At 36.5% G+C, this 22832-nt stretch overlaps 1 protein-coding gene across 1 annotated transcript in view; it reads left to right on the forward strand.

Annotated features, from left to right (window-relative positions):
- Window positions 1-22832, forward strand: part of LOC143244434 (glutamate receptor ionotropic, NMDA 2B-like) — a 135882-nt gene that overhangs the window by 51392 nt on the left and 61658 nt on the right. The window contains exons 2-3 of the mRNA XM_076489081.1: window positions 166-258; window positions 13166-13834. Coding sequence (XP_076345196.1) covers window positions 13364-13834 — 471 coding nt within the window. The 5' untranslated portion in view covers window positions 166-258; window positions 13166-13363. The remainder of the gene's footprint in view (window positions 1-165; window positions 259-13165; window positions 13835-22832) is intronic.

Consider the following 22832-nt stretch of genomic DNA (forward strand, 5'->3'; position numbering starts at 1 on the left):
CTGGGAAAATCGTCATTTTATAAAGTTCTCTCTGGACTTCATTTCATTTGTTCCATCAGTCTGGTCTGACGAATAGCTCTCATTGTCTCGACGAATTCTGTCTGTTCAGTCATTCGTCGAGGTAAACGTAGTTAAAAGTGATCTTAAATGTATTTGTTTTTACAGGGGAAACCACTACAGATAGTCTGGTGTAAAGCTCCAACTTATGACAGATCCTGTTTCCTCCAAAGGGACGTCTACTACACGTGGATTTTAAAAGTAGGTTTTATACAGAAGTTTTCTGTATACTCTCTCTTTCTTGTTTGTTTGTAAGGTATTCTTTCTTTAGTAGTACGTCAGCAGGCTTACGATGCGAAAAAATTGTGTTTCTATATCCCGGATGGGCAGAGCAGAAATAGCCCGTAGTGGAATTTTGTACTTAACAACAAGCAACTAAACCAAACGTTTGTGTTCTTATAAGATAATAGTATCTTCAGTTGTTGTTTAATAAAACTCCTATTAAGTTTGGTTTAGTTTTGGTTTGTTTTAAAATTTGCGCAAAGCTACTCGAATGCTATCTGCGCTAGCCGTCCCTAAATAAGCAGTGTAAGGTTAAAGGAAAAGCAGCTAGTCATCACTACCCAACGCCAACTCTTGGGCTACTTTTTTACCAACGAATAGTGCAATTGACCGTAACTTTATAACACCCCCATGTTTGAAAGGACGAGCATGTTTGGCGTGATGGGGATTCGGATTACGAGTCGAGCGCCTTAACCACCTGGCCATGCCGGGGCCCGTGTTAAGTAACAATAGCCTTTAACATAGAATAGTATGGTCTTTACCCAATAGAACTGTGAACCCAAGGGTTCGTGGTTCGCCTTCTGTTGCCACAAAACTGCGCTACGTAATTCTGGACTGTGGGTGCGTTATAAGATCGAAAATCAAGTCCCACTCTTTTCACATCAAACGATTGCAGCTGAAGAATTAGTGGTGGGTTCTATTGACTCTCTGCCTTTTTCATAATCTGTGTATCACTTGAAGACCAGGAACAGTTGTATCCCTTATGAAGTTTAGTGCTACTTTTCTATTTGCCTTTACGATAATGCTAATATTAGGGGTTCGATTCCTACGGTGGCTATAGCACATATACTCCATTCTTCAGTTTTACGCTCAACAACAAATAAAACGAAAGTTCTTTGTGCGTATTGCTTACAGCGGTAATAATAATTAGAAGTTTTTTGGAAACGTAGCAGACAAATGAAAGGACTTCACTAACTCTTTATAACTTAGCTATAGAAAGCAAACGTTCACACCTTCACTAAAAATGGATTTATTGTAGGTCATTGTGGAATCATCACAATAACATTTCTTGATTTAAATTACTTTGAAAAGTTTAATGTCTGTGAGAATAGAATGTGCAGAGACCAAAGGAAATCAGAAATCAATGGTCTAAAAATTTGTTGGTTGTTAAGCACAAGGCTAAACAATGGGCTATTTGTTCTGTACCAACCATGGGTATCGAAACCCATTTTTTGATGTTATAAGCCTTCAGACTTACTACTGAACCACTAGGGGCATCTGTAAAAGGAAATAAAAAAATCACCTAATCCAAACATGTGACGAGAAACCTACTCGAAGTGAAAATGTATCTCAAGATGGCTGGTATGGGTTTTAAAACTTGTACTAAAATAAAGTAGAGGACAACGTTTCAACCTTCTTAGGTCATCTTCAAGTTAACAAATATTTTGTCCTGAAATACATGTGACAGATCCTGTTACAACCATTGCAATAAAACTGAGAAAATATATTAAATCTAAAACACGAGAAACAAATCGTTTCAAAGAATCTTTCAGGAATAGGTTTTGATGGTTCACTTACTTTATTTTTTATAGTGACATTTAACGTTTACCACTAGATGAAGCTGTTTCATTACATGTATCAGGTTTATAAGAGACTGCTTGCTTGTTTGAAATTAAGCACAAAGCTACATAATGGGCTAACTTTGTTCTGCTCAACACGGATATCAAAACCCGGTTTTTTAGCAGTGTGAGTCCGCAGACATAAAGCTGTGCCACTGGGGGGGGGGGGGGCTTATAAGAGATTATAATTTTTTGTCGCAAAACCTACTGTATACAGATTGTCTTTCTTGGCGTAAGAGAACTAAATAGGATCTGTGTGTGTTGGCTCGAAAAAATAATAGACCAAACGGTACTCAGTATGAAACAGACCTTTTCAAATTTGATTTGGATCCAAATACGTATTTTGGATCACTTTGAAGTGATATATATATATAGGAAGACAGCACTTTCGTAATTTGGGGTTAATAATTCTGTAAAGCGTGATCTGAGTTATATCAAATTTCAGGGCCACATGCTTGGATCTGAAAAGGATTATCTAAGTTTTATAAAGCGAAAGTTGATGTCATTCAATCTGAACCCATGTAATCTCGAAAAGGAGTGATGGGACGTATACTATCTCTATGATTGCTGTAGTTTAAACTGAGTTGGATGACGAAAGTTCTTGCGTCTAGTACTAAGAGAAACATCCTCTTATGTTTGCCTTTCTCTCTCTCTTTCACTTACTCACTTTATGGCATATTAGTGTCATGGTTAACTTGAATTCTCAGAAACTACGTGACAGAAGCCTTTAACGTCTCCCAGAATAGTGACTCACTATATAGTATATGGCATTTCTGCGGGTTTAATGTTTTATATTTTTTATTTTTCAGATTAAGTAACTGTTCCTTGCATTATGAACCCATAAATAAACGCAGACTTTAATTAATGGTGTATTGTTGGAGAGATACTCGTAAATCTTGGTTAATTTAGACTGTAATGCTTTGTTACTGGCGAATTAGTGAAGACAACGCTCTCTTTCAACAGCACAACAGTACATTTTTACGTTAGAGCTGAGTTTTCGACTTGCAGGTAGATTTTGTATTGTCTCAACAGGAGAGAGAGCTAGGCCTAATTCGCTGCTTTATATCGTACTGCAGTGGATATTACTTCGTTTGGTTGATAATAATACAGCTTCTCCTAAGTTCCTATGAAAAATAAAAATTCGCTATGATTTGTTATAAAACACACCTTCAAAGCTCTTTCCTAATAAGAGACGTACAATTACGCAATTATTGAAAACAATCCTGACTCGAGTTACAAGAGAGACATACAACCTATGAAACGTTTGGAACGCCTGACCTTTTTACTGAAAACGCAGTTAAGTTGTTAATTTAACTGTTAAGCCGCTTCAAATTTATATTTCTATTCAGAAGCAAATAAGAGGGTTTTCTGTCATCGGCTTTAATTTTGAACTATTGACCAGATGGAAAGAGGTTTATCAGCAACATCCTACCAACGATAAAGTGATTGTTATTCTTATAACGTATCAATAGATTATAAAGTGTGGGAAACATTTTGTGGTATCTCATAGATTTGAGTCAAGCTTGATAGCTTCAGAGATATTGGCCAGTTTGTTTGTTTTTTAATGTAGCTACACGAGGGCTATCTGCGCTAGTCGTCCTTAATTTACCAGTGTAAGACTAGATGGAAGGAAGCTAATCATCACCACCCACCGCCAACTTTTGGGCTACTCTTTTACCAACGAATAGTGGGATTGACCGTAACGTTATAACGCCCCCACAGCTGAAAGGGTGAACATGTTTGGTGTGACGGGGATTCGAACCCGCAACCTTCAGATTACGAGTCAAGCGCCCTAACCACCTGGCCGTATCGGGACTACTACTGACCAGAGGAAAGCAGCCAGTCAGTCAATAACATCTTGCTACCAACTAACTCATTTATAACTTAAAGCGCTGGTATCATATGGATTTGAATGTTGTTGTTTTTTTTATTTTTAGATTGAGGCCTACTCGTGTGTAAAGATACTTTTCGTTTATAATGACAAGAAAATAAAAATTCATAATGCGTTTAGCCTCTTTTCCTTCCTTCGAGATACTGACAGTTTCTGTGAACTGTTAAAGCATCTTGACATAAATTAACAGTTAGTATGAACTGTTAACATATAATCGAGACATCAACAGTTAGTGTGAACCGTTAACATATACTCGGTACATTAACAGTTAGTATGAACCGTTAACATAAAGAACTTTCGAGATAATGTAAATGAACTAGAAAATGTAACTATTCTTACATTGGTTTTACATTCATAGACTGCACTAAATCAGTACTGTGTATGACAAGAGTATGAAACGTATTTTACGTATTTGCAATTTAAAAGATCAGGTCGGATACCTTCAAGATTTAGACAATAATACAAGTCACCTATACTAAGCCGAATAGCTGAAGTAACTGTCACTTTTATAGCGCAAAACAAATGGAAACTGAAATTCGGAGCGTGTTCGGTGGTATATCTCAGGGTCGAATCTTTGACCCTGTTATCACGAAGGGAGATAGCGCAATATGTTTACTACCATGTCTCTGCTTGTGTTAGTTTTTTTTTTTTTTTCACAACCATCCATCTATACATATACTGTATATAGTTGTTCCAAAATTTGAACTGGTTGGTTGGGCTAAGGTTATCCGACTAAATAGTGTAATTTTACTCTCAGGCTTAGCACACAACCGGCCCCAAGGTGTAGATATTTTTGCATTTCGTGAGTCTTTGGAATCCACAGAACGGGCACTATAGGCGTGTAGCCAAGCCCGACCACATTTCAAGTTTGACAGAATAATTCCTGTGTCTCTGGGAAATTTTAACTTGGTAAATAAACATATAATAAGCAAACAAACAGTTTCGTACAAACAACATAAAGTAATGCGTGAGGGGGACCGTAAAGTAATTCTCATCGAGTTTTCTTTCTCTGCCGCCTGACTTAATATTCAAAGGGAATTCACATTGTTTGAATATATCTAGAAAACCATGTAAGTCAATTATGTCACGTACAATTTGGATATTGAGATGTGCTTTTGTTTATTAGAAACTGTGAAGTTTATAATAGTATCATAAATACCATTTATATTCTCGTCTAATTTTTGACGTCGCCTGAGGAAGACGACACTGTGTTAGTTTTCTAAGAGCGGTTCCTCTTCGGTTCTGTCAGAAACTAAAAGTTCTTCCAGTTTCCCTCCCAGTTGTAGTTAAGTAAACTGTCGTGGAAGAACTTTCAGGTAGGGTAAACAAGCAGCGTGATCGGTGACTTGGTGTCAATTTCATCTCGGTGAACCTGCTCTCTGCAAGGAAAGGATGATTCTTTCACCGCAAATGGCCCACGAATAAATTACAAAATCATTTTACGGCTCAAACAAAGTTTTTTTTTTTATATACAAATTAAATGTTGTGAGTCATTTCATTTAGAAACCTAAGTTTATTAACTAACCCCCCCGTCGCACAAACATGCTCGCCCTTTCAGCCGTGGGGGCGTTATAATGTGTGGCTAATCCTACTATTCGTTGGTAAAAGAATAGCCCAAGAGCTGGCGGTGGATGGTGATGACTAGCTGCCTTCCCTCTAGTCTTACACTGCTAAATTAGGGACGGCTAGCGCAGATAGCCCTTGTGTAGCTTTGCGCGAAATTCAAAAACAAACAAACAAATTATTAACTAAATGAAACTTAGAGAATTCGATTAAAATGTTTTTATTTTCTTTTTCGGAGATCATAAGTGAACGGTGAAGGTCGAGTTAAAAAAATAACATAAAGAGAACTTTGTAATTACAGTTTGTTAGAGCTAGTAAATATAATAACGGTGTTTTCACTGACAAAAAACGTTTCTGCTCGTTAAATTTGGGGAGAAAGGCTATTTGAAGGCTACCTACGCAAGATGTCTCTAATTTTGAAGCGATACGCCAGAAAAAAACACAACTGGTTAGCATCACCCAATGCCGATTCTTGAGCTGTTGTGGTCGTGCTGCAAAGTAAAATTTTTCTTTCAATCTTATAACACACTCAGTAAAAGATTTAGTTCTCGAAGTGTTGTAGATACCGTTGGTAAACACGATACTTGGTAATTTTGTACTAAGAATATTGTATGTTTTCAGACACTGGTTTGGCATTAAATCTTCGGCTCCCCCTCACGGAATTCCAAAAATACCATGTTCTATTGAAATGTAGCAATATCTCAAGGGTATCATGTTTTAAACCAAACAATCTATGTATACCCAGGTATGTATGTTGGAGCTAAAAAATAAGTAGGATAAAAGTGAGCTTCATCGGTACACTGAGGCGTCTATGGATCATGAGCTGGCCCTTAAACCCCGCAACGTGTATTTTAGTTAGTATTTAGAATAGCATGATTTTGGTTTTCATCCCTGCTGTACCACTTTGAACTTTTCTCACTGAGCTATCATGTGACACTTGTAGAACATGCGCATAATTATTATATTACAGAACAACTTGGTTACTCTAACACTCAACTTGACCTTTAACTTTATTAAGATTATAGTTGTTTCTGTCGGGAATTGATTCGTACCAAATTTAATCTTGTTAAGTTTTTGTTTATGATTCATATTAATAACACATAAGAAAAACTTGTTTTGTTTCTAACTGAGAGCGTTTTACTTTCTTATAATGCCCTCACATCTTCTGTTAAATACCGGCCTGTTATATTACTTTTCCAAAAAGCACAATGAACATCTATTTTTCTTACAACTCCCCCCCCACATCTTCTGTTAAACACCGGCCTGTTATATTACTTTTTGAAAAAGCACAATGAACATCTATTTTTCTTACAATTCCCCCCACATCTTCTGTTAAATACAGGTCTGTTATATTACTTTTTCAAAAACTACGATGAAAGTTTATTTCTTTTACAACATATCATAATCATAAGGGACTGTAATCTTAGGAAGTTCGTAATAACTAAAGCTGTTAAACAAGAAAAGCTGTCGGTTCAGCCAGTAATTTTCTAACTACTTAGGGACTGACCCAAAGTTGGACGTTTCCTCACCTACCTCAACGTCAACCTATTTTTACATGGAACTTCATAAAATCTGCCCTAACCCTTCTTAGTTTTTAAAGCGATAGCGGCATCCACAATCAACTCTTGGGTGCTATTCTTGTTTGACCGAATAGGGGGGCCATCCGCTAGTACAGCGGTATGTCTCGAGATTTACAACGCTAAAATCAGGTGTTCGATTCCCCTCGGTGGGCTGAGCAGATAGCCCGAAGTGGCTTTGCTATAAGAGAAACACACACCCGAATAGTAGGATTGGCTGTCACTCTTTTACCTCCAACAACCTCAAAACAAGAAGCGCGTTTTTGCGGCAAAGAGACGCAAATCAGAAACTCTTGGATTCACAGTCACGTTATTCTTTCCACGAGGAGTCGTGAATGGCCTAGTGTTTAATCTGAGAAATATTGCGACCAATACAAATAATTAATAATTAAAATAACCTCCAAACATCTACTGTGTTTGTACAAGTAGGTGTAATGAATAAATTATATATATACAAATGTGTATGCATGTTAGATACTGAAAATATCAGAGGTAATTCGATTCTTATATTTAAAATTTAATTTTTGTTTAAATATTTACTTTCTAATTATTAGGTTTTCCGTTTCTTCTTAATGATTTTGATTTATTCTCTGTTAATTTTTTACAGATTTATATTTTATTTTCAAATAAATAATAAAACCATAAATACTTTAATTACCTTATTTATTGAACGGCTATGATGTATTTATTCCTGAAGAGAAAGTTCAACAGAAAAAATCGATATTCTAGTTAACTAAGCAAGGTAGCTAAAAGATCAAATGTTAGTCTTAGCTAATGATATTCCACTAGAGTAAAAAATGGCTAGTAACCTAGCAATAACATGAACAACCGTATGTTAATTTCTTTTAATTAAAACATTTTAGTTTTTAACTAAAATTTCTTTTAGAAAGGTCTTTAAAATGTTCTATCATTTGAGTTCTGAAATTGATTTCTATCGAAAAGATAAAAATACAAATTTGTCTTGTTGCACTGAAGAGTTCAAAGGGCAACTTACGTTCTGCACTTGAACATGTGTAATGATGTTTTAATTATTTAGGCCTGATAACAACTGATGGATGCAGCAGTTGAATCGCTTTCTGTCCCCCACCCTCTATCATTTTTTTCAAAAAGATACTCTGATGCGGTTGGATATACTGATGCACATGGAGTCGATACCAATTCTTTGCCGGAAGTGAATTCAGTATAACAGTACGCTATCATTAATAAGTCCCCTGTGGCATGTGTTGTTTTTTTGTATAATAAAATATTTTACTTAACAGATAACGTTTAATGAGATATATAAATAATGTTACTAAGAGACTGGATATTCTTAACACAGCGTTAGCTTTACATGTTATAATACCAGACATTTTCATTAATATTACATTTAATGTTGTCTGAAACTAAACGTTGAGTAACATTTTATGAAACCTTCCGTTTTCTGATTGGTCACTCGTATGTTTACGGACTTCCAACTTCTGGGATTAGATTACTCACAGTGGAAAAAACACGTGTAGTTTTTTGTGTCACTTTGTGCTAAAAAAAATAACAAAAATATTTAGTAGCTTGTTGTTGTTAGTAATGGTAGTAACAACACGTTATCTGAATAATTACATACATTACTATAAGATTGTTATAAAGTTTTTAGGAGCTCGGTCGTTATTTAAACGAATTTTAATCAACACAGAGTAAGAAACTTTTGTGGCCACGCCTATCAGACCGTGGGAAACACTAATCCTTGATCACTGGCAACAGCGCCCTCTAATGATGATCTGTTCACTTACGTTAACAAAGGTTCGCATTCTCCGGACGGAGTGATAGATATCTGAGCGATTTATTGGTCTATGACTAGAAGAGTGCAGTATTTCATATTTAAACACAACACATCGTTCAGCCGACTCCCCCCCCCCTCCATCCCATTGTTCAGCGATAAGCCCAAAGGTTTCTAATTTCTAGTTCGGTATCCATTGGGCACTGCACAGATGATCCATTCTACAGTTTTGCACTTAACAGCAAACAAGTGAGTAAAAACAGACAACTGTGTTCAGGAAAATGTCCCCCACCACCACCGCTGGATCAGTTTAAATTTACGAACATATAGTCCTAAAATCCGGGACTCAGTTTTCTGTGGTGGCTGCTGCACAGATAGTACGTTGTGTAGCTTTGTGCGTAACTACAAATAAACAGGGAAAAAGTAAAGTTGGAAAACTGTGATGTGTGTGTGAACCAACTTGTCCATGCTTGATTACTAAGAAACGAGCAGTTATATCGTGTGTTATGATGACTTTATGGTTTAAGAAAGTGGTCACCAACAGTTTACAACAAGCCACTGCGCTGTGTATTTTCTCTTCGGATTGAACCACAAAACAAAATGTACAACACCATGTTTTTCGGTTTCTGGAACACAGTCGTTTAAAAAGAGACTGCTTTCAAAACACCCAATATATCTTCCAAACAAGAAAGAAAGGAACTGAAAATAAAAAAAACAAATACGAAGTTATTTTGTGAATATTAACGGTTTCGTGAGGTGGTAAACATACTTCTACACAGATTCTTATGTATTTACTTTGACTATTGCATATTAATATATATGTGCTTGTCAGTAAATATCAGCTGTCTCATTCGCCATCCGCGAAACGTGAAGGTTGCTAGGATTTGATTGTTTGTTTGTTTTGTTCTTGAATTCTCGCGCAAAGCTACACGAGAGCTATCTGCGCTAGCCGTCCCTAATTTAGCAGTTTGAGACTAAAGGGAAGGCAGCTGGTCATTATCACCCACCGCCAACTCTTGGTCTACTCTTTTACCAACGAATAGTGGGATTGACCATTACATTATGACGCCCCTACGGCTGAAAGAGCGAGCATGTTTGGTGCGACAAGGATTCGAACCCGCGACCCTCAGATTACGAGTCAAACGCCTTAACCCACCTGGCCATTCCGGGCCTGTTTGTGGTTATGCACAAAGCTTCACAGTGGGCCACCTGTGCTCTGCCGAGTTTTAACCCCGGTTTATAGTGTTGCAAGTCCAAAGTTATATGGCTGTAGCATTGGGATTATTATTAGGGGCTTTCTTTCTTTTCGTTGGAAGTGTGTATTTAGGAAAATATGTTGGTTCAGGATAACTGAAACTTGCTACTCCAGTCGTTTTACGTGAAATTAGGCGACGACTTGTAAGTTGTTTTAACATTCTTCCAGTTATTGTATTTGTATGGAATATATGTATAATGTTTTCAGTTTGAACCTAATACAGATGAACAAATATTGAATTGGCTTGATTAAACAAACATACAAATAGATTAACGAAATGTATGTATTTATATATATATATATGTGTGTATGTGTTTTCTATATGTAAGTCTCGTAGAACATCTACATATTATGCCAGTGATAGACAAATATTTATTACCGTCCGTCTTCAATATAAGTTCACAGTTTTTGTTACAATGTACATCAGGTATACCAAGGATCCAATCATCATCATTCACTTGACTTCTGGCAAGATGGCGTCGGAAGCAAAAACATTACTCGGAAACATTTATTTTTTTCTAATCGCTTTAAAAGTGATTTCTACAAACATGTTTCAAAAGTATTTATATGTTTTAAACGATATTTAATGTTTTGTGTTTGTGCGTGTGTTTGAGTTAAATCACAAAGGAAAATAAAAAACATGTTTATAACTGATCAGCGCCTTTTTGACATATTTGTTTTAACGTTTTGAAGAAAGATATCATGATCACATTCATTGTTATAATTTATATTTTCACGACGCTTGCACAACTACATGTAATAAAGAATGAAAAGAAATAAAAATTACTTTAAGAACTAATAAAACCTAAATTTAATTCTGTTGGTTCAGTCTACTGGATCGATGGCATAGTTTGATTTGGTTTGTTTTGAATTTCGCGTAAAGATAGCCGTCCCTAATTTAGCAGTGTATGACGAGAGGGAAGGCAGCTAGTCATCACTACCCACCGTCAACTCTTGGGCTAATCTTTTACCAATGAATAGTGGGATCGACTGTCGCATGACGCTCCTACGACTGAGAGGGCGAGCATGTTTGATGTGACGGGGATTCGAATCTGCGACCCCTCGATTACGAGTCGATAGCCTTAACCCCCTGGCCATGCCATGCCCGATAACATAGATGTAACAATATCGACTAACAATTAGTCTCAAGTTAATGTGCGAGGACTAATTAGAAACTATATAGATCTATTACTAACTTACAATCTCAATAAAATACGAAATATTGAAACTAATAACAAACATATTTCTTAAATTGACGGGAAATATATTATGCCTGGCGTAACAAAGTTTGAGGTAAACCCTCGAAAGTAGAGAGGGTGCGTGTTTATTACTGCGTGTTTATATAATGTTGTTTCACTAAGCCTAGATGTTAATCATAGTGGTTACTCAAGCAACACGAAATGCGTTCAACTGATTCTGTTAGAAAATGAAAATATGTGAACAAAAATATTTACCACAAAAAGCACATGATCAGAGCGAATCAGTTACCAGGGCCAAAGAAAGCATGTGACCCATATATACCAGTTACTACAGAAATCATGTGATCAAAGTAGATCAGTTATCACTAAAGCAAATAGTACAAAGACAACATAAAATATTTATTACAGTTTATTATCCTTCTTATTGTGATATTACACAGGTTATTGATTAGAAATGTATGCTTCTCGCACACAAGATATATGTGGTTATCTACCACGACCTTCGATATATTGTAAATGGCTGGTAAATAGCGTTTCGATCGAGATTTTGTGTTGTTGATTTTTTTTGTCATGAAACCTGAACCTGAAATCGCATTTTGATTTCCTGGCCCACTCAAAATCTCGTGGGCGCCATTTTTAAAATTATGTTTATATTCAACTCACAAGCTTGGCGCTCGTGCTCGGGTATCACCGGTGAATGTCTTAAAAGGGTTTTTATTTGAACACCAATTGGGGTAGCCGTAAAAGTAATTGGGGTTAATGAAGGACTTGATCAGTACGTTGAGGTATTTGTAGACTATGAGGGGTCTTTGAATCCTGCAGAGGAGCGGGGGTATTTTATACCAGTGAGATTTAAACAGTGGTTCAAATATGAAAAATATCACCACTTGGAACTGATATTACTAAACAAGTGATCTACTTTTTTACATTTCAGTTCGTTTAGAGAAAAACAACGTTAAAGAACAGAAAGGGGTCTTTTTGTCCATCCAGGATGTCTTATCCAATAAATTAAACTACAACCTTAACAAAATCTCAAAGTATCCCTTATAATTCATATATTTATCAATCTTTCCCTTAAACTCCATTACATGAACTGTACCCACAACATCGGAAGGCAACCCTTTCCAAAGACCAACCACCTTCTTAGGAAGATATAGCTGTCTTAGCGGAATATGACTTCTTCTTTGCTAAAGTTCATACTTATGTCTCCTAGTCTTACAGTTCTCAGAATGAAATATGAAAAAACTGATGCATCAACATTACTGATTCCCTTAACAATCTTCAACATTTCAATCAGATCTCCTCTAATTCTTCTATTTTTGAAGATAAAAAAAAGAGGTTTGACCTATTCTCGTATAACAACCTTTCCATTCCAGGTATCATCTAAGTAGCTGTCTTTTGAACATTTTCAATAATTCAGTGTCTCTTCTGAGTTAAGGAGAACAGGACTGAACACAATGTTCCAAATGTGGTCTAACCAATGACCTATACAATGATAATATAACCTACATTTGATTTGAAAGCATTTTAATAACTCCATTCAAACTGGTCTGGCATGACCAGGTGGTTAAAGTACTCAACTCGTAATCCAATTATTGCAGGTTCAAATACCCGTCACACCAAACATGCCCGCGCTTTCAGCCGTGGAGGCATTATAATGTGATGGTCTATCCCATTATTCGTTGGTAAATAGTAGCCCAAGAGTTGGCGGTGGATGGTGATAACTTGCTGCCTTCCCTCTAGTCTTACACTGCTAAATTAGGGACGGCTAGCGCGTTGATAGCCTTCGTGTAGCTTTGCGCAAAATTGAAAACAAACCAAACCATTCAAACCAATAAAGAAAATAAAAGCTCAATTTTGTTTACACCCAGTCGGCGTTTTTATGTGCCAACAATATCTCCAAACGCAATACTGTAATCTTCGTAATGTCTATATTTATTTATATAAAAAGTAGTGCTACGTATTAGTTCCGTCAACTGAGTAAGACGTTCGTTCAGTCAAAATAAATACGGAATTTTATATTCTTTTGCAGGATAATTTTGAGGTCTTCCGAGACATAACGAAGATTTGATAACATCGAAGACGACACACTTCTTCCTATTACACAGGATAGTTATTTGTTTATTTTTGTGAGATCCTTTATGAAAAAAAAAACAAAACGTGTGGGCTCAGAGTAAAGCCTACAAACTAGAAGAGTCCGCTGGAGTTCAAACTAGCCAAGTCTTCAAAAATGACCTCTACAGCACTAGCCGTTTTTCCACTGCTCTTTTTTGCTGCAATTTTAGTGGTGGTTAGTCAAACCTACACTGACGAGAAGCAAGACCTGAAGAAACAAAACCTGTATTTTGGTGCAGTTCTTCCACACTCATCCTTCGACAGTGTTAAAAGAGCCTACAAAAAGAAACTGAACGAGGTCTTGCAAAGTCTGAAAAAGGACCGCCAGCCTCAACTGAAAGTGAACAACTTATACGATATTAACTTCAAGGAGGTGATCATGATGTCTCTTAACCCGAGTCCCACCGAAATACTCAAAAAACTTTGCGACGAACTACTAAAAAATGACGTAATCACTGTTTTGTACCTTACCAACGCCGATATTTTTGGTAGCAATGCAGCATCGGTGCAGTACTTTCTCCAACTTTCTGGTTACTTAAGATTACCTGTAATAGCTTGGAATGCAGACAATTTTGGTGTTGAACAGGTATGGATGATTACTGAAAGTTATTTCATAATCACTTGCTCTTGAAGTTAAACTAGGCGATAAATGTGTTATATAAATTAATTAATATATACAAGTTATATATAATATATACATATTGTTTTGTGCTAAACATCAATACAAATTAGACACTTGAATACATAGGCTTGTTTACTATTTCTGTTCACTTCAATGTGGTTGTGAACTTTTCTCGTGACAAGCTTTCGTCTAGAAAACTTATATTTATACAGACAAGGTGATTATAATATATATACATACTTAAAACTTCCCCTAGTGGCTCAGCTGTAAGTCTCTAGGCTTACGATACTAAAAATCAGATTCAGAATACGCGTGGGGGGGCAGAGCGCGATTAGCTCATTGAGTGTAGTGTCTTGTGTAACAGCAACACTTATGTTTGAATGGATTATATCTTAAAATAAATTAATCGTAATAGATCTAAATTTCACCAGATTTATAACTATAAGTTTGATTGACTCAGTTCAGAAATTTCGTAGGGATCGTTGTGAACTGATCGAATTGTAATAACTTCCGAAAAAAAAATTATCTGTTAACCGTTAACGAGTTAAGTTTCGTGCTAATAACTCTTATTTAACTGTCTTCTCTTGTTTGACAGAGAGAGAGAGAAAAAAGTCTCTCTTTCATTGACATCGTTAAAATAAAAAATCACTTAAAACACAACAACTTAATAGAATTACAACCAGTGCCTCGATCAAGACGATCTTAGGGCCTAGGCATCTTCTCTTCTTAGGCCCTACCAGCCGTATAAGTTAACCCAAAAGCTATATAAATTATTATAGATATATAAGTTATAAATTTTCGTTTGAACTTTAAGTATTTATATGCGTATAATGTATACTTGCTGTTTGTGTGTGTTAATACACTGTAGTTAAATATCGGCTGTATATTTATGTGAACGTGAGTACACAAATTAATTCGTATATACAAAGATATATCGTATAACTCAAAAATGTAATGAATTTTTACATTAAAATTTCCATTTTATATTTTTATGATTATTAGTTTTTGGCCTTCTAAGATTATTTATGGATCCATAGTTTTCGTAGGCCCTAGGTATCGTGTCTTAAATAATCCGGCCGTGCTTACAAAGCTAGAAACTGGGTTTCGCTACCCGTGATGGGCAGAGCACAGGTAGCCCTTTCTGTAGCTTTGTGCTTAACTTTAAAGAAGCAATCAAAAAATTAAACTAAGATAGCAGATAGAAATTAGTCGTACTTATTTTAACTCGTGTTACATGCTTCTTATGGTTATTAGTTCATGAGCTAAGTTATTCAAAAACCTCAACCATTTCTGCTAAGAATTTGTTATAATGTAATCTTAAAAATTCGAATAAACTTTTATAGAAGTGCAAATAGTTTTCTTTCAGAGATTCTAATAATTTTGGAGGCGTCAGATGCTTCGCTAAAATATAACACTAGTCTCGTTAACTCACGTTTCAACAGACGGGATCGAGAGAGATATAACGAAAGATGCCATTCGTCTCATCATAATTGGTTACTTATATCTATACAAGACGCCATCCTTTTCACGAAATCAGTTCTCGAGACGCGATTCGTCTTATTGTAGTATGTCCTTGTGTCTATAAGGAGGCATAACTCGTTTCACGAGATGAAATCACGTGACGTAATTCATTTCTCTGTAACATATCACTTGTATTCCCAAATAAGGTCACCTGCCCTCTTAATATCCAACCGCAGTATCCCAGACGTTCAGTTCAATTTCGCCGTTTGCCACATAAAAGTATCCAACCATCTCACTAGTTCATCAATTCTTTAAATAATAAAGGCCCGGCATGGCCAGATGGTTATGGGGCGTTTGACTCGCAATCTGAGGATCTAGAGCTCGAACTCTCTTCACAATAAACATGTTCGCCCTTTCAGCCGTGGGAGCGTTACAATGTTACAGTTAATTAATCAGACTATTTGTTGAATCCCCCTGCTGGTACAGCGGTAAGTCTACTGATTTACAACGCTAAAATCAGGGTCTCGATTCCCCTAGGTGGACACAGCAGGTAGACCGATGGGGCTTTGCTCTATGAAAACACACATAAACACACACAATTTGATGGTAAAAGAGAAGCCCAAGAAATGGCGATGAATAATCATGACTAGTTACCTTCTCTCTAGTCTTTTATTGATGATCATGACTGAGTTACCTTCTCTCTAGTCCTTTATTGCTAAATTAGGGACGGTTTGCGCAGATAAATTGCGTGGAGCTTTTCGCAAAATTCAAAACAATAAAATATAAATTAAATATCTTAAGCCTAACAAATTTAGCCAGTGAATTCAAAATCATTAACAGTATGTAAGTTGTGTTGTTTTTGTCGTTAATGAAAGCTTTACAAAAACTTATAGTAAACATTGTTTATATAAACATTTCAAAAGATGACATTGTTAAAGCGTATCTGGAATTAAATTAATTTCTATTATTTATACCCTAAGTATTTCACCAAGTTATCAAAACAAAAAACTCTTTTGTGTAATGTTGCGCTGAATTCAAACAATAACCAAAACAAGAAACCACGTGATAAAGAATCTCCCTCTCTCTCTCTTTGTTTTTTTTACCTATATACAAAAAATTACATATCTAACTTAAGCCTGTCTTCCGTTACAAATCCACTTCCTTTCTTCGAGGTTTTGTACATAATATTTGTACTTGTTTAATTGTATTAGAAGCGATAGAATGGCAAACAGATGAGACCGACGTCACGTATTCTGATATTGTGGATATAACCCTCGTTTGCTTCTTAGTCTTATTATAAGTTTCTCGGGACGACACACAAACTAACGTCGTTTATCTATAACTTAAAGTGTTTTCTCTCCGTCACTTTTTCATATGAAAAACAAAAAGTTGTAAAAAATGTTTGTTTATAATCTTGAGCACTAATATTCGATAGATGTAAACTGTTATAATAATTCCAAGAAATGCATTTATTTTAAAACCCGCCGAAGACAAATGTTTTTCCTTTTTTATAAATAGAGGGCGGACGAGTCGAACTTTCATTTGATTAGTGTTTCCTCGGCCCGGCATGGCCAAGAGGTTAGGGCGCTTGTCTCCAATCTCAAATAATAATACAATGCACCAGCATAAAAATGGACAATAGTCAAAGATGTCCCAGGTTTACAATCTATTTTCGAAATATCGGAAGTGAGATAAAAAAAATTATTATTTTTTTGTTAAGTCCCAAGCTACACAATGTATTATATCAGTGTTCTGTTCATCACAAGTGTCGAAACTCGATTTATAGAGTATGATGTCCTCAGAATTGGCAGTGACACAGCAGGCGGTCTGTTTAAAATGTGAAAATTTATGCGAATCTTTTCTTTGATCGGCGCAATCCTGTAAAAATGATCCTCTTTTTTTTAGAATAGTTTTCCAATTTGAGAACATACTACTGAAATATGTTAACATATCCATAAAAGGAAAGCTATATATGTTTAAACCTCATTCAATGTTAATGCCCCGAAAACAGAAATAGTCGAGATATGGATCGGTTCACGTGAATCGTAGAACACAAAAAAAACGACAATGAGTATGTTTGAACTAACCAGATCGCGAAAATAATCGAAAATGGAAAATATGTTTGTAAAGAAGTAAAAGAGAATGAGTTCAAAGAGAGGTGTTACAAGATGGACGAGTTCAAAGAGAGGTGTTACAAGATGGACGAGTTCAAAGAGAGGTGTTACAAGATGGACGAGTTCACAAGATGTGACGAGTTCAACAGAGAGAGGTGTTACAAGATGGACGAGTTCAAAGAGAGATGTTACAAGATGGACGAGTTCAAAGAGAGGTGTTACAAGATGGACGAGTTCAAAGAGAGGTGTTACAAGATGGACGAGTTCAAAGAGAGATGTTACAAGATGGACGAGTTCAAAGAGAGGTGTTACAAGATGGACGAGTTCAAAGAGAGGTGTTACAAGATGGACGAGTTCAAAGAGAGATGTTACAAGATGGACGAGTTCAAAGAGAGGTGTTACAAGATGGACGAGTTCAAAGAGAGGTGTTACAAGATGGACGAGTTCAAAGAGAGGTGTTACAAGATGGACGAGTTCAAAGAGAGGTGTTACAAGATGGACGAGTTCGAAGAGAGGTGTTACAAGATGGACCAGTTTAAAAAGAGATGTTACAAGATGGACGAGTTCAAAGAGAGGTGTTACAAGATGGACGAGTTCGAAGAGAGATGTTACAAGATGGACGAGTTCAAAGAGAGGTGTTACAAGATGGACGAGTTCAAAGAGAGGTGTTACAAGATGGACGAGTTCAAAGAGAGGTGTTACAAGATGGACGAGTTCAAAGAGAGATGTTACAAGATGGACGAGTTCAAAGAGAGGTGTTACAAGATGGACGAGTTCAAAGAGAGGTGTTACAAGATGGACGAGTTCAAAGAGAGGTGTTACAAGATGGACGAGTTCAAAGAGAGGTGTTACAAGATGGACGAGTTCAAAGAGAGGTGTTACAAGATGGACGAGTTCAAAGAGAGGTGTTACAAGATGGACGAGTTCAAAGAGAGGTGTTACAAGATGGACGAGTTCAAAGAGAGGTGTTACAAGATGGACGAGTTCAAAGAGAGGTGTTACAAGATGGACGAGTTCAAAGAGAGGTGTTACAAGATGGACGAGTTCAAAGAGAGGTGTTACAAGATGGACGAGTTCAAAGAGAGGTGTTACAAGATGGACGAGTTCAAAGAGAGGTGTTACAAGATGGACGAGTTCAAAGAGAGGTGTTACAAGATGGACGAGTTCAAAGAGAGGTGTTACAAGATGGACGAGTTCAAAGAGAGGTGTTACAAGATGGACGAGTTCAAAGAGCGGTGTTACAAGATGGACGAGTTCAAAGAGAGATGTTACAAGATGGACGAGTTCAAAGAGAGGTGTTACAAGATGGACGAGTTCAAAGAGAGAGTTACAAGATGGACGAGTTCACAAGATGGACGAGTTCAAAGAGAGGTGTTACAAGATGTTACAAGATGAACGAGTTCAAAGAGAGGTGTTACAAGATGGACGAGTTCAAAGAGAGGTGTTACAAGATGGACGAGTTCAAAGAGAGGTGTTACAAGATGGACGAGTTCTACGAGATACCAGAAACACAACAAAGTTCATTCGCACGTGACTTGTATTTTTCTGTAAGGGAACTTGTTATCAGACCATTTTCCACACTCTTCTCGTTACATGACTCGTTACGTAACTGATCGAATTAATTTCGTCCGAGGAACATCCCGACTTTAGTGTGTGCTAAAGTGAACAAAAGTCCGTTTTTAGACGACTGAACAAGTATGGGCATACTCTCAATGCCTTCTGCCACAACTGCCAGAAACAAGATTGTGCGTATCATTCAACACGTAACAGACTTTAAGTAACTTTATTGACCGAAGTAAATATTTATGCTTAAAGGCCGTTTGCTTGAATTTTGTAATTGTGATTTTTGGTTTTAGATTTGGAAGCTTACGGTAAGAAAATCGAAAGAAGACCGGGCATGGTTTGGAAGTTAGGGCCAAATCAAAACGTATTGGTTAGTTTAGGGCGCTCGAATTGTAATCTGAGGGTCGCGGGATCGATTCTCTGTTACCGAACATGGTGGCTCTTTCAGCCATGGTCTATTTATAATGTGACGGTTAATCCTACTTTTCGTTGAAAAATAAGTAGAGAAGTCCAAGAACTAGCGATAGACGGTCTTGACTAGCTGCCTTCAGTCTGTCACTGCTAAGTTACTGACAGCTCTGCGTGACTCATCCACATCTGCGAACCGTGGTGTTTGTCTTCCATTTGAAAAACTGCACGCCCAGTAAAGCTCAACATTCATCTTTGACCTGACGGGACAACCTCCATGAATAATGTTGAAACCAAATCTTATTTCGCCACCAGAATATTTTTACACTAAAATATTACGAATTAATCACACTATCATTCACATTTCAAAATGGGACGTAACTTAAATTATACAAATGTAGAATTACCGTATGTTATTGTTAAGTGGTTCTTAGCATAACTGAAATGTTCAACAATTATTTTCACCACAACCAGTGTAGGTAGCTCTAAGTTAAACGAAGAGTGCCACAGAATTAACCAGTTTAAAGTTCATGAAATAATTTAAGTTGATACATCAGCTTAAACTGGGGATGGGTACTTTTGTTAGTTTCAAATTAATCAAACCTGACTGATAGAAAAAAATACACCATTTTTTTCTGTATGACGATGTGAAACAGTTGAGATAAATAACTTTGAACTTTAAAACATAAGTACGTGAAACCAGGTTTGTAAAGAGTGAACTTGTAACAATACCTTTGTTACACATTCCTGGTAGATCAGTCATGTAGCTATGCGACATGGTGTTAAACGGTATTAACTGTAGATAAAGTTTCCTGATAATGTAGTCATCTGGAAGAGCTTAAACATCTTCAATAGCATCAAACAGTTTTAAATCAAATAGTAGACATCACGTCTGATATATAGAATTAAAATTAATTTTATTCACAAAAATCACTTCAATTACGTAGAAACTTTCCTAAACTGTATCTACATGGAACCCTTCTTGATAGTAGAAACTTTTCTAAACTGTATCTACGTGGAACCCTTCTTGATCGTAGAAACATTCCTAAACTGTATTTACGTGGAACCCTTCTTGATCGTAGAAATATTCCTAAACTGTATCTACGTGGAACCCTTCTTGATAGTAGAAACTTTTCTAAACTGTATCTACGTGGAACCCTTCTTGATCGTAGAAACATTCCTAAACTGTATCTACATGGAACCCTTCTTGATAGTAGAAACTTTTCTAAACTGTATCTACGTGGAACCCTTCTTGATCGTAGAAACATTCCTAAACTGTATTTACGTGGAACCCTTCTTGATCGTAGAAATATTCCTAAACTGTATCTACGTGGAACCCTTCTTAATAGTAGAAACATTCCTAAACTGTATCTACATAAAACCCTTCTTGATCGTAGAAATATTCCTAAACTGTATCTACATGGAACCCTTCTTGATAGTAGAAACATCCCTAAACTGTATCTACATGGAATCCTTCTTGATCGTAACCACATTCCTAAACTGTATCTACATGGAACCCTTCTTGATCGTAGAAACATTCCTAAACTGTATCTACATGGAACCAACTCTTCTTGATACAAATTCGTCAACAAAAATTTTAGGTTTAACATACTTTACAAAATTAACTTGTATTATACAAGTAGCCGAAATAAGACAAAATCTGTGGCAACGAGTAAATGATATGAAAAACACAGGAACATCCACAGAAAACACTATAACACTATTTATAAACAGTTTATCAGACAAGTGATAATATACTCGTGTCCAGCATGTTTGGATCTAGCAAAAACTAGTCCTAAGGAACTGTTAATAATACAAAAGTTATTACTAACTAGAGCTTTCAGGGTACCAATAATAACAAATATAACATTTCTAAATTGTTTTGCAAACTTACTTACTCTAAAAGACAGGCTGTTAGATTGCTCGTTCCACTATTTTAATAAAAAATTATACGAAAATGATCTGCTAAAAAGAAATAGATCGCTATATCATACGTGATGTTCATTGGACTAAGTGTCTCCCTATCTCTCCATTAAGTTTCTACGTTAGAAATAAGACCACCTGCACTAGACGTCAAACTGTATTACCGAGATTTAGGTACCACTAGAGTATTTAAAAAAGTATTCATGTATAAACAGATGTTGTTGAATATGTCTTAAGTACAAGTGAGGCCCGGCATGGCCAGGTGGTAAAGACACTCAACTCGTAATCTGAGGGTCGCGGGTTCGAATTCCTGTCACATTATAACGCTCCCACGGCTGAAAGGGCGAGCACGTTTGGAGTTGGCGGTGGGTGGTGATGACTAGCTGCCTTTCCTCTAGTCTAACACTGCTAAATTAGGGACGGCTAGCGCAGATAGCCCTCGTGTAGCTTTGCGCGAAATTCAAAACAAACCAAATCAAAGCACAAATGTGATTTAATATCGAATTGTTTGTGATCAAACACGACCATTTGAAGAGAAATACCTCGGTGAAAAATATTTATCAGTGTTTATTTGGTTTATTTTGAATTTCGCGCGAAGATTCACGAGGGCTCTATGCGCTAGCTGTCCCTGATTTAACAGTGTAAGACAAGAGGGAAGGCAACTAGTCATCATCACCCACCGACAACTCTTGAGCTACTCTTTTACGAATAGTGGGATTGACCGAAACAGTATAACACCTCCACGGCTGAAAGCGCGAGAATGATTAACATAACGGAGATTCGAACGCACAGCCCTCGTATGACGAGTCGAGTGCCTTAACTACCAAATAAAGGGAAGAATTAAAATTACACCAAATGCTTCTAGCATTATATTCAAGGACACTTCCCTGAAAATGCGAAGATTAATCAATATTTTGCGTCGCGAAATAACATTATTAGTAGTATTTCCGTTTATAATAAACAATTAAGGAGGAAAGAAGAGGTCAAAAACCCTTTCTTTTTATACCTAAGTTGGTCGTGATTAGATATATTATGAATCAAAGTAAACTGCACGCACGTACTATCAAATTAATACAGATTAAATGATACAGATGAGCACTTGCAAATGCATAATAATATAATTATGTTTATTTGAGAACCGTGAATAATTAAAATAGCCAATCTTCGTCATAATTACAAACTTACTTAATCGCGACGTCCTATCAATTAGTTTACCTAAATCTTTGTACAGTTCTTTTTTTCTTGTTCAGAATTAAGCCCAAAGCTACAAAAGGGGTATCTGTTCTCTGTCCACCACAGGTATCGAAACCCGGATTTTAGCGGTGTGAGTCCGTAGATATACCACTATGCCACTGGGGGGGGGAGTTAAATAGTTAGGCAGTGTGAATATATTTCCAAAATTGTGTTACATTATGTGTTGTCTTGGCTTTCACATTCCTTTTCATATATGTTAAGTGTGTTCACTATGGACCTTGTTTTGTGTCACATTATGA

Source organism: Tachypleus tridentatus, chromosome 2 (assembly GCF_004210375.1).
Source record: "Tachypleus tridentatus isolate NWPU-2018 chromosome 2, ASM421037v1, whole genome shotgun sequence".
Lineage (NCBI taxonomy): Eukaryota > Metazoa > Arthropoda > Merostomata > Xiphosura > Limulidae > Tachypleus > Tachypleus tridentatus.